The 22,602-nt window shown below is 38.8% G+C and overlaps 2 protein-coding genes across 8 annotated transcripts in view; one reads left to right on the top strand and one right to left on the bottom strand.

Annotated features, from left to right (window-relative positions):
• The window catches only part of LOC143692269 (uncharacterized), a 28,797-nt gene extending 6,343 nt beyond the window's left edge, over window positions 1–22,454 (bottom strand). The window contains exons 1-5 of the mRNA XM_077172192.1: window positions 22,323–22,454; window positions 21,672–21,781; window positions 11,329–12,484; window positions 6,983–7,129; window positions 1,751–1,821 (exon numbers count right to left, since the gene is read on the bottom strand). Coding sequence (XP_077028307.1) covers window positions 11,680–12,484; window positions 21,672–21,781; window positions 22,323–22,454 — 1,047 coding nt within the window. The 3' untranslated portion in view covers window positions 1,751–1,821; window positions 6,983–7,129; window positions 11,329–11,679. The remainder of the gene's footprint in view (window positions 1–1,750; window positions 1,822–6,982; window positions 7,130–11,328; window positions 12,485–21,671; window positions 21,782–22,322) is intronic.
• JAK2 (Janus kinase 2) overlaps window positions 11,966–22,602 on the top strand; it is an 88,596-nt gene continuing 77,959 nt past the window's right edge. For 4 of the 7 annotated variants that reach the window (XR_013180168.1, XM_054651939.2, XM_054651938.2 and 1 more), the window contains exons 1-2: window positions 11,966–12,104; window positions 12,718–12,778. The gene's annotated coding sequence lies outside the window, so the exon portion shown is untranslated. Of the gene's footprint in view, window positions 12,105–12,373; window positions 12,539–12,717; window positions 12,779–17,525; window positions 17,593–22,602 lie in introns of those variants that run through there. The other 3 variants (XM_054651944.2, XM_054651942.2, XM_054651945.2) reach the window with 2 other exon arrangements.

The following is a 22,602-nucleotide window of genomic DNA, read 5'->3' as shown; positions in this document are numbered from 1 at the left end:
TGCCTGAAACAGCATGGCTTCCTGAGAGATTCATAAAAGTATTTTTATTTAGAAATACATCTAAACATTCAGAATGTGACTTGGAAAGAATTTCTATTGCAGAATGTTTCTGAGATTGTTTGTAAAAATCTACTTAATAATTCATGCTACAAGTTTATTATCTCCTATTTTCACTTGGTTTTTTGGACATAGGTAATCTGCATAATATATTTTCAAATAACACATCCACAGTGAGTCAGGGCTAAATAAGACAGACTAGGGAAAGGTATTTCTGTTTCTTTTGGAATGTGTTTGTCAGATTGTTAGTAAAAATACTGTTTCTTCATCCTTCACCATTAATGTCAGCAGCAAGTTTTGTCTTGAAACAGTGTCAAGATCTTGCTCTAGACCTTTTTAAGCAATGATGTATGCATTCAAAGAGACGAGCTGTTCTGAAAGACCTGTCTTTTTCCATGCTAGCATCTTAGAAGAGCAGGCTATTAGACAAGGCACAGTTGAGTTTCTTACTCAACAAGAGGGTGAGGGGGGCTAGTCTAAAGCTGCATCACCAGAGGCTGGGTGTGCCAGCTGCCTAAAAAGGTATTCTTCATTTTAGTTTAAAGTACAAATAAAGAATGAACATCTGTTTCAGTTTGCAGAGTTAAATAAACATTGTTAGCATATTTTTTTAAAAGTTGAAATTTACAGTAAGAAGCAAAAAGAGAGTATAACTAACAGCCAAGGAGAAGGATATTGCAGAATTCTATTACCTTTCTTTTCCCTTCTCAGTCTCACAAGTTTGCACAGAAAAGAGCAATTTTTTGTCTGAAATTGTTGAATAGCTATTGAGACATTGTAAGGAAAATACAAGAAATTACCAAAATTGTCACTTGCCTGACACATGGAGTGAAAACTTAATCATTTTTATGCTCATGGCAATTTCTTCACTGAATCACTTTCAAAGATCAATCACTCAATCACTTTCAAAGTGCTATGAAAGAACTTGTCCAAAACTTCACACTTTTAGTGTGATTTCAGGGAAGTCTCTCACTGATTTCCTCTGCCTTATATCTTCTCCAGGCAATAATCGTATATTAATTGATTGATAACAATCAATTAATATACTATTTGAATTGTTATTCCCAAGTCATAGGCATACAAATATTAAAAGGTACATTTTTTGCATTACATGCAATGTAATTCTTGGCTTCACGCATTTTTATCCTCTGTTCCAAAGTCTGTGTTTTGGAGAACTTCTTCTGTGCCAGTGGTAGAGAAGAATGAAGTTACTCATTTTTATCCCACAGAGAGCTGTACTAGAAAATATCAAGATTCACAGAACCTCAGATCTGTGCAAACATTTGCCTCACTTTATGATGGCTATAAGCTTCTTTGGGCTCTACAAGCCTGAATCTCCCTATTCTATTTCTGCTCTTTTTTAATGTTGGTTTTGGTTTGTGGGTGGTGGGGCTTGTTTGTTTGTTTTGGTAAAGTTTACATTCTTGCCTTTGCTTTTTTCACAGAATTTGTTTGGTTTATTTTGTTTACCTCTAAAGACTAAATTTTGCCAGCTTTACTTGAGAAAGCTTTCCATTGTGATAGATCCCTTTCTCCACTGATCTCTTCTCACTCCTGTTAGATCCATGATCTTTGCTGTATTGTACAAGCTGGAAGAATAATCCCCACTAAGCTGCAGTGGGACTCTGAGTTGCTACATAATTTCACTTCTCTGTTCCCTCTATGCACACAGAATTCTCCCCTGGCCACTCACCCAGACAGCTTCCTCTCTTTTTTCCACTGGTCACTGATCTGTCTCACTACAGGGATTTTCATCCAAGATCTCTGAAATAGAAGAGTGAAGAGTGGATTTCTTCTAACTAAATCTGCCCTAGTAGTTCCTGCTGTAGAAACAAAGCATTTTCCTCATCTTTCTGTCTCAGAGGTCTCCTTGAAGGCTTGCCATTTTGAAAAGTAATAGTCCTCTGGCTGAATCCTCTGAGTTTTCGAAAAAAGTGGAGCAAGAAAGGAACTTAAGCCTAACACCCAAAATCAAAGTTTCTTGCTGACTGGCACTAACATGCCTGCTTTAAAACTGGCCCGCTTTAAAACTGAATTGTACAAGATAAAATCTTGATATAAAGCTCCAGTCTTATGAAATTGAAATACTTTATTATTTTAAGACCTTCTGCTAAGGAAGCCACCCTACTGTTGTGTTTGCTTATCAATACTGTGGGAGTTTCTGTCATTAACTTTCCACTGGTCCTTACTGCATTTCATCATATAAGGTGTCTACCATTGCTACTGCAAAGACTATCTCCAGCACCAAGACAAGGTTAGCTTAAGAGAAGGAGCTTTGAGGATTAGATACTACTTTTTAGCTTCTTGCTTTTCAATGAAGCAGTGTGGGGAATAAAAGTCATGAATATATAGACGCATGCAGTTGAAGAAACTAATGTAACTGTGCTACTGTTTCAATTGTCTGTTTATATTTAAAATGCATAAAGCTATTTTAAAATATTGTTCTTTTGCCCACTAGCCTTTTCTTGGGAATTAAAAAAAACATTCCAAACCCTTGCCAGCATATTTTTGCAGCACTAGCTCATATAAAAAAATTCACAGATGCTAACCATAATAGTTCAGTAGTTCCATCTCACCAACCACTCTCATGACAATCCACTTCTTCTGGTGTTACTGCGGCTGCTAGCTAAATATTAAACTCAAACAGCTCTGTTTGGGGCTTGTTAGTTTCACTTTTGAGGGTAAGCAGAACAGTGGCAGTTCCAAGTAAAAGCCATTCCCTTTGAAATCTTTTCAATTTGCTTCCTCTGCCATTTTCTGAGTGGTAACCTCTCCATAGGTCAGTAGATTATTTATTTATGTTGCCTGCTGCAACATCTCTTAAGCACAAACTGGCTCCTGTTGTCACAATTTCTGGTAACCAAAAATATCTGTCTGTGTTTTTTGGTAACTCTAGGCTTTCTGTCTATGGCTGACTCAATTCTGTAGCAGCAGAGGAGGCAGAATAGAAGAGGTTCAAAACCAGGAGGGTTGGACACCCTGTGACTCATCTCAGAGGACTGGGTTTCCTCCACAGGTCTAGCTGTGTTGAAGGCAGTGCCAGGGCTTCAGGGAACTCTTGCAGCTTCTCTGGTCCTGGGAATGCCAGATTCAACATTGCTTGGCATTGATTGAAAACCATGACATCTAGCTTCCCTTAATTTCTGTAGATGAGAACTAGTTCTGCTCTTTGAAGCAATTAGATAAATACATGAAAGGTATCTTGGGAATGACACACTCTGAAGCTACTCCCTGGAAGGATCAAGTTAACTCTTGTTTCTGCCCGAGGTACAGCTACCTTGACAATATCTTTTATAACCTAAGCTTTGAGGAAGCTTAATGGCAAGTGATATGTATTCTTTGCCCTAGGGAGAGCTTTTTTGCTTTATTTTGTATGTGTGCCACAGTGTCAGGGAATACTTACTGGAATTGCTTATCTTAAAATCTTCCTCCTCTAAGAAAAGGAGTTAGTGGAAGCTATTTCTAGATCCTGAAATGCTGTCCCAGAGAGCTCCAATATGTAGTTTATTTCCATTACGCTATAAAGAGTGGCACAAGCTATCAATATTTTCAAACTTAATAGTTGCTGGGTGCTTCTTTTTCTATAGGAAATTAAAGAGCTGAATTTGATTTATTGCTTTAATTACAAAGAAAGATCTTTAACTGATCTTGGAATTCAGAAATAAGGGAGGAGAAGAAAACAGCAATTTGACATGGGTTTGATGTTTTTTGTACCAATGTAAATACAAAGCAATAGTGAAAATCAGTGGTTAAATTATGTAAATTTTGATCCCACAATCAATTAATTAAAGCTGTATTACCAAAGCGGTGGCATGTGGGACAGGCCTCTCTCAGCTGGTTTGCAGAGGTCCATACCTTTTTGAATCTAGACTAGGAATTCACTTCTTTGTGAAAACCCTATACACTTGCTAGTTTTAACTAAAATAGGTCCAAAGTTTCAAAAGCAAAACAACTATGTTTAAGATACCTAATAATTTGTTTTTAACATAAAATATTTTAGTATTACAGTTTTGCCAGTGTGCATATTTGATACCAACATTGATATCTAGCTTTTTCCTGAAATAACTTTTTCAGAAATATTGATAAAGCAATAGGTCTCATATCTATTTTCACTTGAGCAATAATTACTTAAGCACATTTGAAGAATCAGCAGACTGCATATTTTTATAATTGTATTTCAGACTGGATAGGTTTCTGATTTTAAGCTCTGCTCATCCTTTTCCAGAACTATGAATCAAAACACAACTTGCTGCTCCTATGTACTAATCAGAAGTAAAACTGAGTAGAAACAAAAGTGAAATTCAGTGTCTTAACTTCATTGTGAAATATTAAAATGAGAATACTATGCGAAAAAATTAACTACAAACAAATTTTTCACTTTGTGTTTACTGTAAGTAGTTTAGAGACTTCTAGAATCACTTCACAGAAGTTTCTTGTTTGTATATTTGTGTGTGTATATCAAAGTTTCTTGCCCTTACAGAATCATAAAATGCTTTGAGTTTGAAGAGACATTAAAAATCATCTGGTTCTAATGCCCCTGTCATAGGCAGGGACATCTTCCACTATACTAAGTCACTCAGAGTCACATCCAATTTGATCTTGAACTTTGATCTTCCATTTTCCAGGGATGAACCATTTGCAGTTTCCCTGGGAAACCTGTTCCAGCACCTCAGTGTTCTCACAATAAAGCATTTCTTCTTATTATCTAAGCGAAACCTACTTTCTTCAGTTTAAAGCCATTTTGTCCTGTCACTACATGCCCATGTGAAAAGGGTTTCTCTGGTCTTCCTGTAAGACTCCTTTACAGGAAGGTTGCTAAAACTGGAAGGCTGCTATAAAGTCTCCCTGAAGACTTCTCCCTGAAGCCTTCTCTTCCCCATCCTAACCCAAGAACCCTCATTAAGGTCTCTGGTGATTGATGTGAGCACAGAAGGCAGTTAGGAAAATGTGCAAGATACACTTGGCTCACTTTCATGACATTGATTTCTGTATAGCACAAGTATAGCTTAGTAATTGTATCTTAAATGTATTTCAAAATGAAAAAAAAAAAGAATAAAGGTTGAGATCTCGAGTGAGGAAATTCAAAAACTTCAACAGTTGACCGTAACAGGATTTTTGTTACCCCATTGTGTTGTCTTTTGTCCTTTTAGTTTCTAGCTGTATCACGCTCACATCCTGCTACATACTAAAGCAGATGAAATTACAAAACAGTTAAATAACTCAAAGAAAAACCCCAAACCCAACAGGATGAAACACTACTGATGGAAATGAATTTACATAAACATTAACTTTTGAAGCTTCCTGGCTTTCACAGATAGATAACTGCTGCCAAACAAGCTCAGGAAGGTTAACTTGCCATAATAATACATGATAAAAGAATATGGGTGGAGCTGCAGCCCATTGCATTTAAAATCAGACATTATCAAACAGTACATAATTTACTTCTAGAAATATTAATTTTAAAAAGCCATAACAAATGTTCTCATCTAAATCTCCATTCATATCTTGAGATAGAAGAAAAAAATTCTAATATATATAATGTGAAAACACTATTCAAAGAACAATCTTACTTTCCACAAATTGATGCCAGGTCATTACACAGTCGTGAACACTGTACACAATGAAGTCCTGAAGAAGGTGAACTGGGCTGGAAACCTATAAGTGTGCATTAGAGTACTTTTGGTCAATTTCTGAGTCTCTTTAAATATCTGGAAACTCCAAGAATGAATAGAGAAATACTAGTTTGTGTATATGAGGAAAGTAGGCTGTTCCCCACATTTGCCTAAGATAAGAAAGGCTGAGGTGATTTTAGTTTAATTTTTCAAAAGAAAAAACAGACCCTGGGCCCTTCAAAATTTTGAGAGGTTTTCAATCTAGTAGACTTCCCTATTCCCACAGGATTTTCAAAGAAAATTTCTTTGTCAAAAGTTATTTTCCTATTGATAGGTAGACCTAGGAAGGCACTTTAATTTATCTTTATTATGAATATGAATACAATTTGTATAACAGTAGCACTGAAAACCTTTTGAATTCACTAGAGGGTTGATCCTGGCTGGACACCAGGTATCCAACAAAGCTACTCTAACACTCTCCTTCACAACTAGACATGGGAGAGAAAATGTAGTGAAAGGCTCATGATTTGATATAAAGTCAGTGAGACTGGTAAACCAATTACCATCTCAGGTAAAACAGATTGAATTTGGTCATTAGTTGAATTTAGGACCAAGAAAATCAGATCAGGATAACAAGAAGTAAAACAAATCTTAAAAACAGTTTCCCCCACTTCTCTTCCTTCCTAGCTCTATTTCCCCCTGCAATGGTGCAGGCAGAAGGGGAACAGGGGTTACGGTCAGCTCATCAGACATTTTTTCTCCCAGTGCTCAGGGAGAGAAGTCTTTCCCATGCTCCAGTGGGGGGTGCCTCCCACAGGAGACAGTTCCCTCTTAATTTCTCCAGTGTGAGCTCATCTCACAGGAAGATTGCACTCTTCCACAGTTGCAATCCATCAGGCACAGCCTGCTCCAGTATGAGATCTCACAGGATCACAAGTACTACCACAGTACTACTGCTCCAGTGAAGGCTCCTCTCTCCCTGGGTCTGCAGGTCCCTGCCAGGATATGCCTCCCATAGGGTGACAGCCTCTTTTGGGCATCCACCTGCTCTGGTGTGTGTCCCCTTCACAGCCTGCAGATGGATCCCTGCATCCCTGTGGATCTCCATGGGCTGCAGGAGCACAGCTGCCCCACCATGGTGCTCTGAGGGAATCCCAGCTGCAGTGTCTGCCTTGTGTCTCCCCTTCTCCACTGACCTGGCTGTCTGTAGAGCTGTTCCTCTTACATACTCTCACTCTGCTCTTCTCTGGCTGCAATTATATCTACCCAATAACTTTTTTTTCCTTCTTAAATAAGTTACCAAAACGAATTACCATCATTTCTGATTGTCCCAGCCTTGGCCAGCAGCATGTCTGTCTTGAAGGTGTCTGACACTGGCTCTAGCAGACATGGAGGATGCTTCCAGCATATTCCAACAGAAGCCAGTAGCTCGCCCACTACCAAAACCTGGCCATGCAAATCTAAGACAAATGCACATGTTATTGCATTTAGATACCAGTTAAGCACAGAAGATACCCTGCTTTAAAGATGAAAGGGAAAACAAAGCAAAACAGAACCTATGCAAGCAAAAGTTGGTTAGGAAACAGTCACTTGATGGAGTCCTGGCACACTGATGGACTCCCAAAGCATTTGTATTGCAATCAATAGGACTTTTGACAGCAGAGCCACAAACAAACTCAAGACAAGCTGAGTCTTCAGTGCCTGAAGGTTCTCCTTCAGACTCAGGCTGCAGTTTTATTAATTTTATTCATTCTGTTAGCAGATTTTGAGTAGAAATTCAGACTTACTGACCCTTTTCCTCACTGTGTAGTACTAGTATACCTAAATGTTTACTGAGCAAAAAAGTCATAGGGTGACAGTAAATTTGTGGCTCCCTGTAATACCATTTATACCAAGCCATTTCCCATCAGTGGACTGCATTTCAAAAATTTATTTTGAAGTTTTACAGTTAAACCAATTGCTTGTGCTTACTTGCCTGCCTGCTTTTTCCAGCTACTAAATTGTTGGCTGCACACTAGGTTTTATCCTCTAATAAGAGAAAGGCACATATTCCTTAAAAGGAAATCCCATGCTGCTGCTCTGTTGTGACTCAACTAACTTGGCAAGAAAGGAATTTACTCCATTTCTGTATCAGATCCACACCAACCTGTACTGAGCCACATGGATGACAGCGTTCAAAGGATTTCAACTTTTCAGAGAGCCACAAGTGGTATGGAGATCAGTGCAGACCTTACTACTCACATGAGGCAATTAGCTTCACTAAACAGTAAACAACCAAATTATTTGATCTTTATTTGCAGAAAACCTATCAGAAACTATTGAAATCCACAAAACTGGAACAATTAAATTTGAAAGGTGCAGATGGAAATCTCATGCACTACATGTGTGTGACTTTTGCATATGCTACCAATGTTGATTAAGAAAGGCAGCAATACTGTTATGCAATCCTTTTAAATCCAAGATTTAATGCCACTGGACATCTGACATACCCATCTCTCATACAATCTGTCAGGCAGAGAACTATTCCTGATCACTGTGGCCTACAAAGCAGGCTTCTCTGTCTTCTCCTTGTATAGTTTGGAGGGAATCCCAGAGAGCTGTTGGAAAGCGAAAGCTTATCCAACCCCAGGAAACTTCTGGGAAAGGAAACAGGGTGGTTTTGGACACACAGGGAGCATTACCTGTTTCCATTCCTCTAGTTTATAGAAGTCACCGTCCTGCATTAGTCACTGTAGTCTCTGAGTGCTTTTTACTTGCTCAGCAACTGAACTCATGCCTGTTCTTGTAGGGCTTTTCTGTGTTTGTTGGGTTTTTAACATTTTTTTCCTATGGGATTTTTGTATGATGCAGCATTTTGTACCCGATCAAGAACACATTGGGCTGTTGGAGAAGGAGCTGACAAAGAAGTGCATCTTCCAGTGAGGTACAATTTAGTGCCTGGAGAAGTGCCTTTTGCATTCTTAGGTATATGCTCCAAAAGCTGTCTTTGCAGAAATGCATTACAGAAGGTATTCTTAGGTACTTTCTACTGTCTCTCAGAGGAACAGTATCAAACAGATGTCTGGAAGGGGACAATCTTGCGCTTCCTGTTGGGGCCATCAAAGCCAAGAGATGGCTTCTTTTCCTAAGTTATATTTTCCCAAAGGAGTTGAATTAGAAGTGTGTCCTTTTGCAAGCTGAGTCATACACAAACCTGTATTTACAGGTGTTTTGTCTTCCATTCTCCTCCAGGAAGGAGGTAATCACTCATACAACTTCAGGAAAAAGGTTTCAGAGAATGACTATACAAAATGAAAACATTTCTTTTAAGACTGTTCTTTGCACCATATGTTCTTCTCTGGCTGCAATTACATCTAACCCAATAACCCAATAGAAGTGTGTCCTTTTGCAAGCTGAGTCATACACAAACCTGTATTTACAGGTGTTTTTTCTTCCATTCTCCTCCAGGAAGGAGGTAATCACTCATACAACTTCAGGAAAAAGGTTTCAGAGAATGACTATAAAAAATGAAAACATTTCTTTTAAGACTGTTCTTTGCACCATATATTTAAAGGGAAAGCATGATTTTTTAACCAAAATATATTTTTGTCCAAGGCAGAGCCTACAACACAAAGAAAACAAGAAAAAACATGATGACATATGTACTTACTAAACAGTATGGATTTCACATCCTGCTACAAAAGTAGAAAGAAAAGTGAAATACATGCATGGATTTGACTAAAATAAGTAACTTCCTTAGTGTTACAATTTGCAAAGGTTTTGCAAATAACTCCCTACCTTTGAACAGAGAATATGCTTTGATTTTAATTTCAGATGAAAATGATAAATCAAAGGACAACTATGAGAATTTTTGAAGGAATCACTACAGAACTATTTCTGTACTTTTCAGCTTTTTGAACATGAAAATGAAACAAAGTCTGTATCCTGGCCAGCACACTAATATCAGAATTTGGAACACAGAAGTAATCAAGTAAGTAAAATTAAGCCTTTTGCACAGAAGGCAAGTTCATAACTTGCTTTGAAAAGCAAACTAAATTTGAAGCTGCTACACCACATGTAGAAATAATGTTTTTCCGTATAATTAGTGGTAATTTTGTCCGTTATTTGGGCATATATTTACTAAGTTTATTGTTTAGCATCCATGTTTTTGGATTCTCTGGCTATGCCTGTGTTACTACGCCCTACACACAAGGGTATTCACAGAGTGTGAAGTCGCAAAATGAAACGTGTGAACAATGTGGAGGTAAAACGATACTTCAGCTCCCTGCCACAGACTGACACTGGTGTCCAAGCATACTAACATGCAAATGCATGGACACTGTATGATCATTTAGAAAAAGGGAAGGGGGGTGCTTAAATGGCAGTTAGATGCAAGCCTGAGATGTTCACAGTTTTTGAGTGCAGATGCCTTTTAAAGGATTTGTTAAAAATTGATATAGTAGCAAGAACTCTGATGAAAAGTTATGAACAGTGCTGAACAGACCAGAGAAAAAGGATACTTTTAGGACAATTCTGTTTCTTGCCATGTTATACTAAAACACGTTTAATTATAATAGAAGACAAACAAAAATACCAGGTATCACTAGATAAGCTATAAAGTTTGGAGTCCTAACACTGATTAGACTTTCAAAATCTAAGCAAGTGATGGTGTGCTTTATCACTTGAGTAGCTGAGAAATTTAGCAGGTCCAACTACACCTGACCCTGACAAACTACTGAAACTTAACAATATAAGGATTTGTCATCTATTTAAGTTAAATTTTTTGCATTTGCAGGGGTCTGTCTACAGAAATCTTGATGAGCAAAGTCTTATGTCATGCAGTGAGCACAACCAATGTAGTACAGTACTCTCCTTTTGAGTGGTCTGGATATCAGTGGCATATAAGTTAATTATGTTTAGGAGGCATCAGAATATTTTTATTTTGGGGTTTCTTTCTTTCCTCTGCTTCGAAAAAGTTTCCAGTGTCGCTGCAGCATGTTTGTGTGAGTTTTCCACACTGCAAACTGAGGAGAGTTATATTTTCATTAAACATGAAAAGCAAATTATTAGAGAACATAATACCACAGAAACTTTATTTGAGATGAAAGACTAGGTATTATTGAAGAAAACATGCTGTAATTGACTTTATTTCAAAATCACCAGGTATTCTTTACACTGCACATTCAATAAAAACAAAGCAACGTAGCCACTGATATAATTTCCAGTTCTGAAATGGCCTAGATTTTGTCCTTAAAGGACCTGTGGGATGATGTTATAGCACATGGGCGTACTCTTCTGTACAGAGCAAAAGACCATGCATGACATCATAGAAATGAAATTACAAAGTAAGATTGTCCTTAAAGAATTACATTTTAACAGTGCCAAATTGCTAGTTGACCCATAACAGCCTGCTTTGAAAACAAGAATGTCATGAGCATCTCATCAACCATCAAACTTTTACATGGCTTTTTAGTTCTTCCCTGTCCCAGCTTGTGTTTATCCTTTGTCTAACAGACAACCCAGTTCCTGAGCCTTCAGGTGAAGCATGTTTACTTGGCACGGACAAGAAAACAAGGAACAAACTCATCGGACAGGGAGTGACAGAAACTGTGCAATAAATCCCAAGAGGTGGGACAGAACTAGTGCACACACACACTTTTTGCTTAAAAAACAACCGTACCTTTTTTCTTTGGCCCAGCTAACACACTCACTACTGTGCAGCCAGACCGCAGCAAGGACGCCCTGCTTGTTTGCCATGGCTGTACAAGGCCAGATCTGTCCCTCACGCTCGCTGATCCCAAGCCCTCCAGCTTTCACCTGGGCGGGCTCCCACAGACGGAGACTTGTGGGAGACAAGACAAGCCCTCGCTGCCCACACCGACTGTCGAGCAGGCAGCGGGGGCAAAGAGCAGCGCTCGCCTGCTCGGCAGCGGTTCCGCTTCTCGCACTGACAAAACCCTGGTGCCCTCTCTGGTGCCGACGGAACCTGACAGAGCTCCAGATGAGTTTCGATCTCAAGCACATACGTGACTCAAGGGGATGGTACTGTGAGTAGGGCCAAGAGCTGGACGCGATGACCCACGTGTGTCCCTTGTCCTTTCCAAGTCAGAGTATGCTGCGATTCTGCGATGAGGGGGCTGCCGCCTGCACGGGAGAGCGGCGCGACGCCTGCCCTGCGGCCGCACGGTGTCTCTGCGGGCCGAGGGACGCGCCGCCCCGCCCGGCACGCCGAGCCCCGCCGGAGCGGCCGCGCCTTGCCGGGGCAGCGCGGCGGGACCCGCCCCGCCCGCAGCCGCGCGATGACGTGCGCGGCGGGAGCACCGCCCAGCCGGAGGCAGCGGCCAGAGCGCGGGTCGGCGCGGAGCTGGCGCCGCGTCCCCCAGCCGGCGCCGCCGTGCATGGGGAGGGAGCGGGCGGGACGCTGCCTGCGCGCCGCGCTGCACAGCCACGGCCGCGGTGAGTGGGGCTGGCAGCGCCCGCCCGCCGGCGGGGCCCAGGGGGTGGCCGGGGTGGCGGCTGCACCGGCGTGTCCCGAGCCCCGTCCCGCGGGCGGGGGCTCAGCCCCGGCGGGCGGGGGCTCAGCCCCGGCGGGCGGGGGCGGGCGGGCACGGGCGGGCGCTCGGGGGACGGGCGACCCTGCCCGCCGGGCGCTGTGAGCGGGGCACCGCGCTGGCTTCCTCCCCCTCCGTAAACAGGGCTCCCGGGGGGCGGGCCGGGGCCGACCTGGGCGGCGGGGAAGCTGGAAGTGTGGCTGCCGCGCCTCTTCGGTGGAGGTGCTGTGTGTTGCGGGAGAACTTCCTCGCGAATACTTATTTGTGCCGTTAAAAAAAAAATCTCTTCGCAGAAGGAGGGCAAACAGTCACGAAAAACCACACTTGTGGTTTTTCTCTGTAAGTGTCTGTTGAATTTGCTTCTGCGTGGGGAAGTGTTCCGTTAGGTGTGGGTTGTGAATTAATGGATTTGATTAATTTGCAGAAGATAATTTTTCTTTTAAGAAAAGAATTTCAGATAAAACTTCCTCAGATTTTCTTCTTTTTCTTTTTTTTTTTTTTTTTTTTTGCGACTGAAGTCTAATTAGAACCTGATTGTGGCATTGTCTTCAAATTTTTCACTTCTGCAGTCAGTCACAGGTGAGAAAATAACACCTTCCTTTGGTTATTCGTAAATTGTGTTATGCTGGGAATTGCTGACTGTATTCCTTCTGGTTGCTGTACAGAAGAAAACTTAATTGGGAAGATTGTAACGACTATTGACAATTTTGAGTGTAATTTTGTACTTGAGATTATTTGCTTTGTGATCATTGTTTCTGACATCTTAGCTCTGTAAAGCTTACCAATTTATTATCTCTTAATTTGTTCTGTTACTAATTAAATGTAACATGTATGTTAGTAGGTGGGAGAGAAGTATTTAGTAAGTTTGTATTTTATGGAAAATCAGTATTGACAGATGACTACAGAGAGACTCTGTGCACACTTAAGGGTATTTTGGATCAGTTATATGGATTAACTTTCTTTTCCTTCCCTGCATCTCAGTCTTCTTCATAACTGATATGGTGCTAATACTGTAGTGATGTTCTTTGGGCATGCCTATTTTTCTTCCCTTTTTAGAAAAGTAATTTAAGGATTCAGTAGGAATACAGAAGCCACTACCATGTTCTGCTTGATGAGAATGCGTCCTGAGTGACTTACATGGTGTAAGTCTAGACTCTTGAATTAAACAACTTCAGTATTATTATATGAAATAGCAGGGATTTTAAACTGTGGTGGACTTTCCAGAGAAGCCTAAATTTGACCTATTTGCAGATTTTCATTTTTTGTAAGCACCAATGACAGCAACATGGGGAAGGAGTTTTTGCTGCTGGGAGGGGAAGTTGTAATGAGCAAGAAGTACATGGAATGCAGAAAATGGTCCAACATCCTTGTTGGTTGAATCAGACTGACTAGAACTGCAGAATGGAAAATGAAAGGATATTGTACTGCTTTTTACTTGTAGCTGTTCAAAATTATGATTATGCTAATAAAAAGTTGAAATCTCTGTAGAATAACCATTTCCAAACTATGTGGAGGCAGTGTTATGCATGACCATAGAATAGTACTAAAGTGAGTGTTACTGCCATGTTGTGTTAGCAGTGGCATCATCTTTCTGAAGTTAGGAGAAAAGCAATTGCTGAATGAGGTTGTTGCTTTGCCATTGGTTTCTTTTTATTTCAGCTTTGGGACATTTTTACAGTATGATCTTATGTAAACAAAAGCTAAGTGATGATGTTTGCAGTTACAAGAAATAACCTGAGATCTCATCTGAAAGAGCCTTAAAAGGGAAATAAACACAATTCAGAAATGTAGTAGTATTAAACAGAGACAGTAATTAAATGGTGTTCATTATGAATAGAAGAGTATCAAAAGTTACGAACTTGCAATTAAAAAGCAGTTAACAGAATTGACCATGTAATAATAGAAAAATAAAAGTATTTGTTCTAAAAAATGTTATTCTAAAAATAAAAAAACAACTGGAATAAGGTGACCAAAATCTGGTGGCATTTTTTAGAAAAGTAACTGGAACTTTAAGTAGGGGGTTGAACTAGATGACCTCCTGCAGTGCCTTTCAACCCAAATTTTCCTATCCTAGTGCTCCTGTTCTGTTACAGACTAGCATTTTTCTTGTAACACACCTGCTACTTTTTACCTAGGCTTGCATGCAAATGTTAGCCCTATCATTAGGCAAGTACTCAGCTATATTTTCTCATTTGACTTAATAGAGCTGCTGTTTCGAAACCTCTGACCCTGGCTGTGCACTGATTTTGGTGGGTTCTTTATGTATTCATGTGTCCCATGGGGTTCTCAGCAAGAGGCCAGTAAGATGACTAATATGAGTAATACTAGCCTGATCTGAGTCAACATTTGAGCTCATGCTTACGTTTGTATTTCTTTAACTTGTTTCAGTTACAATTTCTTTATCAAAAGGTGAATGAAGAGCTTTCTTGAATTTCTGAATATGACATTTTAAAATTATTCTGTGAGATAGATCAGTCTTCATGCAAATGTGAAAAACTGTACAAAAATGTGAACATACAAAGAAGCTTCTTTGTAGTAGTTCTGCTGAAGGAACGGTGATCCAGTTTTATTTGCTGCATACAAATAGATGCTTTCTGCTGTATACTGTGTTCATCTAGAGAGTAGATTGTATGTCTCACTTGAATTGGTTGTGCGCAACAGTACAGTGACAGCTACAAGGTACAAGTGTAAGGTAGGTTGTCACTGTCAGTTGCAACCTGTAAGATGCTCAAAGAAGAAGGGTGGTGCCTCGCTCAAATGTCAAGCCCTGTGGGTAATGCAATTCTGGATGCAGAGAGGTCTGGTTCACGTAGAAAATGATAACCCCCATGTGTTATGTAGAATTACTTGCCTAGAAGGCAATTGTCCATCTAATTTTGGTTATGTAGTTACTGTTTCACACAGTCAAAGCTGAATCTTTAAATCTGATTTGTAGGAAAAAACCTGTCCAGTCTGGTGCAGGCACCTATTGATTTAAAATCAATAGAAGCATTGTCCTTTTCTGAGGCGAGTTTTCTCTGCATCTGTCTTTGACTATGACTTCCACAGTAGCATTACGTGGTTCCTTTTGTTGTTAGTAGTTTGCTTTTAAATCATGGTTGCACATTTCCTTATATAGGCGTTAGCTCTTGCTGCTTAGATTTTCTGTCTTCTTGGTTTTCTTATGGTTTTGTGTGATGCTTTTTTTGCAGGGATGGGGGAAGGGGGGTATAAGTGTGCATTTTTTTTTTCCTTAGAGTCTTTAGTATTTGTTCATAGCTCATACAAATCTATGAACTAATTCTGTTTTTCTGTGGTTTTTGTGATGTCACAAAAGACAGTATTCCAGGTGAATTGAGAATGTTTTCAATATCTTTCCTCTCTTCATCAGAACACTTTTTCTTGTCTCTTGTGTGCCTGTATTAAGCAGAGATTCTGCTGAGCCGCACATCCTGTGAATTGTTTTTTGTTTATCTGCTTACATTTGGCTTAAAATGTAATGTCACGTGCGAATAACTGCAAGTTTTTCTTTCAGGGGTATATTACTTTATGTTTGTTGACATCAGATGTTATCTGTCGTTTTTTTTTTTTTTTTTTTGCTTGGCTAGCTCTCAGTTTTGATCTTGCTCAAGTCTCATGTAAGCCGGTTATCACCAAAGTTGTTTTTAGGCTAGGACTTTGAAAGTGCTTATATGCTTGCATAAATATGTGTGGTGTGGTATTTCATGCAGCCCCACATGGGATCTTTTCTGATGTTTACCCCAGTTCTTAATCTATGTGTTGTTCATGGTGTAAGGTTTTTTATCGACAGATTTAGCTGGTATTACCTTTATCATTGTGCTTATGTGCTTGAGCACCTGCAGTAGGTTTCAGTACTTAAGAAAGTCTTTTACAGATGTTTTAATTAAAAGGATTCACCATACATGTTCAAAGTATTGTGATTAAAGTTATTAGCATGTGTAATTAAAACTTTTAAAATGCTTCTTTATGTGACTTTATTGGTCTCAAGGATTCATTTTTTGTAGTATTTAGTGAGAGTAACTATCAAATCAGTTTAAATCAGGTTTTTAGACCTTTTTTCACACAGTCTATATCATCCTGTTTACCAGAAACTATGCATGAATTTTGAGAGTTTTTTTGGTGAGCAGATAATATGTTAGAGGAATCATGTTAGCGTACAGGTCTAGTATGCTTTAAATGACTATTGTCCATCTCTGATATCTGTTAGTCTTGTTTGACTGCAAGGATTTCATAGTTATGACAAAAATGTTCATCACTATTCATTATTTCATAATACTGGCTATGGCTTGGGTTTCTAGTACTGTCAGATATTTCCTAAGTAAGAAACCTTTGCCTTCTAAATATCCAGTGTTGATAGATAAAGATACATTTGGTACCTGTACTTATCAAACAGTTTTTAGAGGCCTCAGTTATTCAAGTCCATTTAGATTGGGAGGCCTTTTAATTTCAACATGAAATTAAGGGATTACTTACATGGATTCAGATATGGAGGTATAGGTTGCAGGTGATGTTTGGGTTATGTATTAGGTAAAATGTGACTGGGAGACTAATGCAAGACCATTTGAAGACAAAGACAGTTGGAAAACAAACATTAATTCCTAATGAAAGAGAGGTTTATAAACTATAGAGAGAGAATTATAAACCATGAAGTCACAAAGATCTAAGAATAAGGTGGAGTTGTAGTTTTATCATGTGTATTAACTGTTTCTCTTAAGCTGTCTTTGTTCTCAAAACTTTTCTTTCCTTAGCCTCTCACAAACACTGGCATCTGCTGCTTCCTCAGTTGTATAAACACAACAGCTTTTTATAGGTCTGTGCTGTAAACTGTATCACAAGTGACCTAAGTTAAAATTAATTTTTTTTGTCTCATTTGGAACAAGTGGCATGAGGGAAAGGGAGCGGACAGGATAACTTCTTAAGCTGGCTTGCAGTGTCAGAGAAAATGTTGTGTAATCGCATCCTGGATAACCCCAAAGATGGACTGAGCTACAAAAGAAATGTTGGGTTCCCAGTGGAATTGGAGGGCACTGGATTGCACAAAACCCAGATCCTCAGCTGTGGGCAGTAAAGCTTGTGTCAATCCAACAGCTGGCTCCCAAAAGACAGACTTTGGAACTACTCTAACAACTGTGTAAATAGGTGCATGGTTATCTTTTAATTGCCGCATACCTGGGTCTTCATAAACCTTTGTAACTATGCTCTCTGTCAGGGAGCTTGTGAAAATGTACTTCTGGCTGCTTTTCTCCTAACCTGGTTTCTTCCGTTAAAGGTGATTTCAAGGTAACATTAGGGCATTCTATTCCAATGTATCTTCTCTTCCCTAAAGTTGGAGACTAGCCCACTAAAATCATGTTTTGGACATTGCAAGGAGGATGGACATGTACTGAATTTCAGTGAGTATTTCATAAACATGCTTGCAGAACCTGGGGATAAGCATGTTAGATTTAAGTTTGTGATAGCAAGAGTGCAAAACTTAGTAAAACATACAGGCGCTGTGCAAAGTGGGTGTGAAAATGAACTGGAGTCTTCAGTTTTCATTGTTACGCATTGGCAGACCTAAAACCAGTGTGATGAAATAAGTGTACATCAAAGTGGAGAATAAATAAACCAGAGAATTTATTTGGCTGAGGTGTAATGACATTACACCAGAATCACTCAGAAACAAATGAATTTGAAGCTAGGTTTGCAATGTAGTTGCATGTGTGATTGTAACATACATAGGTGTACCTGAGCTTGTTCATATTTCAGCAGTTGGAAGCCACAGCAGCTTAAACCATACAGGACACTGAAAGTTTCTCATGGCCTTTGCTACCCAACGTGATGCACGTGTATAAGCAGTGTTTAGAAGGATATCTTCTGCAGCACTCTTAAGCCATCCCATAATTTTCTTGGGCTTTGGTATTTTTTCCAGGTTTCTTTCCAAAGAGCTCTGCCACTTGCTGAGATTGCTATCTTATTGTCCTGGTTTCAGCCAAGACAGAGTTAATTTTTCTCCACTAGCAGTGAGGGGGTAGAGCCTGGGCCCATGTGGCAATGTCTAGGTTCTTATTCTATACTATGTACTTCATCCTGTTGGAAGTAGGGTGATCTCACTTCTGGAAAGAAGGGTGTGGCATCAGGTCAAGAAGAAGTGTGGTGGGAAGAGGGAACCTGGGGTCTTTAGGGAGCGTTTTGCATGTAAATCACCCTCTTTTGTACACCTCTGTTATTAATACTGTTGCTGTTACTGTCCATTTTCTTATCTCATTGCTGTTTCCAGTAAGTTGTTCTTACATCAACCAGTAATCTCTGCCTTTTGTTTTTTTCACTGGAGTGGGGACATGGAGGGAGCAGCCAGGGTTTCTTTTTAGTGGGAGTTCCAAACTGGGAATACTATTCCTAAATTATGACACTGATCAATAATTCTGCCAGTGAACCCACAAAGCTGAATTTTAAATTCACTTTGGAATGCAAAAATGTTTTTACTTTGTTTTTTGAAAGAGATTATAGTATTTGGCAATTTTTATGGTGTTTTGACACATAATTTTTTCAAACTTTTGAACCTGATGTAAAAATTTTTGGGTAGGTTGATAATACATGATGTCTCTTCTTGTAGTTTGTTATGCTGTGATGTGGTTGTGCAGTTGTTATAACTATGCAGGGTGGTGAAATAATATTTTTTAGTCAGACTTTTTAGAAGGATATTTGAAGTTTGTCATGACTTGATATTACAGCCATTGTCTGCATGCCATAATATGCTAGAAGGCATTGACTGTCTGGTTTCTTATCCTTGCAGTAGACTTGTGGACTGCTCTACCAAATTCTGTGGAAGGCCTTTGAGCAGCCTTATATTTAGGTTTTCTGAAACCATTTCTGCAAATACTGAAAAAGCATTAGTTTTGAACAGCATATAGGGCACTTGGTGCTTTGTCCTAGTGTGTCAAACTATTTTGCTCCCGCTCCAACATCCGTAGTATGTCTTGGGTAGAAAACTCAGTATTATTTTGAGTTGATGCAACATAGCTTAAGCATTTCTAAGTGAGAATGCCTAAAGGGAAGTCACCTTGAGTGCCCTTTATCATGGAGTTAATGGGTTAAATATCCGTGAAGCCAGGAAAAGTGATGGTCCCCTTTTGTGCTCAGGGGATGCGCAGAATGAAAACAAGAGCACGTCATCCCTGATTTTCAGTGGACAAGCAGCTAATAGATATGAAAAGGATTTCTTTAAATTATTGTTTGTTTTAAAGAAAACTGTTTGGAGGTTGTAGTTACAATTCTGCTAAAGCCTAAATTTAGTCAAATGTTGTAACTTTTAGTTAAAGACAGATACTGTATAGAACCACAGAATAATTTAGTGAAGTAGGACCTCAGTTGCTTTCTTCTTCAAAGTTCTGCAAAAAGTAGAACTTTGGGTCAGTTAGGAGGTCATAACAGGTATAAAAGCTGTATCCAGGAAGGTCATAAAAATCTCCAAGGATGGAGATAACATGTTGACCACTGGGCCATCATCTGGATGTCAAACATTCTCTTTATTTCCTCTCTGAACATTTTGTGTTTCAACTTGCTCCTGTTGTCTCTTGTCCTGTGGATGGAGGACAAGAGCTTGGCTCCATCTTTTGAATAACTTCCATGTTGGTCCTGGGGACTGCTGTTAGGCTCCCCCAGTCTCATCCAGGTGGAATAGACCCTACTTCCTAGTCTGTCCTCATAGGGTCTATGCTCCAACAGTGTTGGTGGCCTCTGCTGTGAACTTGTTCCCATTTGCCAGTGGTTTTTTTTTCTATGTTAGGGCAGTGGAATAAGACCTAGATTCAGAATTTTAAATTCAGCTAAGATGTGAATACTGACGAATTCCTAAATAAAGGCCAGGACAGTAGGTGGCCAGAGACTTTCCCACAACCAAACTGGGAATATATTCTTCCCCCAGTTTGTGTAAAAATAACCATGTGATGATGAATGATGATTGGTTTAAATCCTTGAAGGATACTGTGACCAGAAACAGGCTGTTCAGCTCATGTAATTAACTGAACATTCATTCTTTACTGAACTGCATAGTTTGAAAAACTTAGTATGTTTTGTATGAATTTATTTTGTTCTCGAACTTTTCATTGTAAGTATTGTATTTAATAATGTCAACTGTAGTTTTTTTGACAGTTTCCTATGTTTTTGTTACATTTCAATGCAGTGTGCAAACAGTAAGTTAAAAATTACTGTAGTTGGAAACTGTAGCAAATGTGCTCTTTGGCATAATTTAATTAATTAAAATTCAAAGTCTAGATTGAACTCATTAAATTCCATCTCTTCTTACATAAAAATGCACCATAATGTGTCTTGTTTAATTAAAAACATTAGTGCAGAGAACTATTTGGCTCCTTGAGTGATAAAAAACATGGAACAACAGTTTAAAAAGTAAATGTGCTACATGAATGGTTTATATTAAATATAAATAATATTTCATTTCAGTCATAACTTAAAGAAGATATTTTTAATTTGAATGAATTAATTTGTCTGGCCATTAAATTGCTGAGTACTTAATTATACATGACATGGATAGAACACATGTATTTATATTTTGGGGTTTTTTTGGTGTTTTTTGTTTGTTTGTTTTCTTTTAATTTTATCTTTGAGTCTCTAAGATTCATGGACTGTTAAACCAGCTGGAACTTTTGGACTGTTTCAGTCTTTTGTTTTTGTCAGGTCATTAAACTTCAACCTGTTGATACCAAAGCATTCTGTTTTGCTGGAATGAATGTCTTCTAGAACTGGTTATGAGGGTGTGCCAGTGCAGTTTGGTTCTTTGATCAAGCTGGATTCCTGAGTACAAGTTTACAAGTTTTAATATTTGCTTTTCTTAAGAGTTTCTCTGTGATCTCCTTGCATTCTAATAAAGTTAATTGTGGAATGCAGGTTTCTTCCCTGAAGAAACATAAATTTATTGTGGATCAGTGTGCCATTTTTTTGGCATCATTTAATGACCTCTAAATTTATTTAATAAGAGCTTGTACTAGTGATATTATTTGTGGCTAAAATTCTTCCATTTCTTACTGAGGTTTGCTCTTGTACTTGAGGAGCTAAGTATATACATAATATTAGAATACTTGCCTTGTTTCCACTTCTTTTTGGTTTCTATTGCTTTTTAGAGTTCATGTTCCTGACTCTTTTCTTATTATGATGACCTAAATTATTGGGCTGCTTTCTTGATTATGAAATATTAAGGGGAAAGAAGAAATTTTAAGAAACCCGGTTGTAAAGCAAAATAACATCTTAATTACTTCCCCTGTTAGGCATAGGTATATTTTTAGAGGCAGTAAACATGCAGGAATTATCACTATAGTATTATTGGTTGAAATAATATTTTGCTTACTTCTGGTTAAGAAGAAAATCCAATTTCTCATTGAACAGTTCTTTATAATACATTACAGTGATTCTAGAATACTTACCTGTTGTTTGGTACAGTATGTTTCTTATCTAGACATAATTTCCAGTTACTCACTCATTATTTAGAGGAAGAAGGTGAGCAAACAAAACTGCTGTACATCCTTTTGCTGTTAGGGAATTAAGGTGGTAAGTCATTGTCACCGATGACAGTTTCACTTTTTTCTCCTGTAAATAAGGGAAGAAAGCATTAAAGCCTTTGTGGCAAAAACATACATGATGCAGCAACAAGGTTAAATGGGCATGTAGACTTATTTGGTAAGCTTTTGGTAAGCTTACACAGCAAATAGTAGGAAAAAAATGTTTGTTCAAATTGCTAATTTGAACTTTCTAATATTAATGATACTGCACCGCACACAAGATAACTATTTTGAACTTAGAAATAAAAGAAGACGGTCATAGTCAAAGACATTGGAATATAATATATATATATTATAAAACATATATAAGATCATAAGCATAATATAACCTTACTGTTTCTAAATGGTTATATTTCTAGTGTTGTAAGAAAAGGAATTTTTCTCTTTTATCACAACAGTAAAAATACTTCTGCATTCCTTTCTCAGAGTAGTGGAGCATGAGGTGAATTTACAGGCAGAAGGAGGAACTCAATAGGATTCTGGAAATAATATGGGCTTAAAGTAAGGCGGGAGCAAGAGTGTAAACAGCTTTGTCTCATCATCTTTCCAGAGGCCTCTCTGTTCATTACCTTCTTACTATCTCTTAACTCTTTTTTTTTCAGAACTTCTCTCTCATGTTCAGCCACATCTCTTCTGTTGTGGCTTTGTTGCTTTCTTACATTTCTTCGTCTGATCACATTAATAAAACGGCCATTAGCCATTCTGCTCTGAATCAAGTAGGTTTGAAGATTGCTTTCTGATCTTGACAGTAGTCAATGTCTGACCTACTTGGAATCAAACTTCATGGCCCACATCTAGCCAAGTATTTTTTCTTTCAGTTTACATTGCTGGAACAACCTTTTGTCTTTC

Source organism: Agelaius phoeniceus, chromosome Z (genome assembly GCF_051311805.1).
Source record: "Agelaius phoeniceus isolate bAgePho1 chromosome Z, bAgePho1.hap1, whole genome shotgun sequence".
NCBI lineage: Eukaryota > Metazoa > Chordata > Aves > Passeriformes > Icteridae > Agelaius > Agelaius phoeniceus.
Note: the sequence above shows the minus strand (reverse complement) of the source record. Positions and strands in the feature narration are given on the sequence as shown.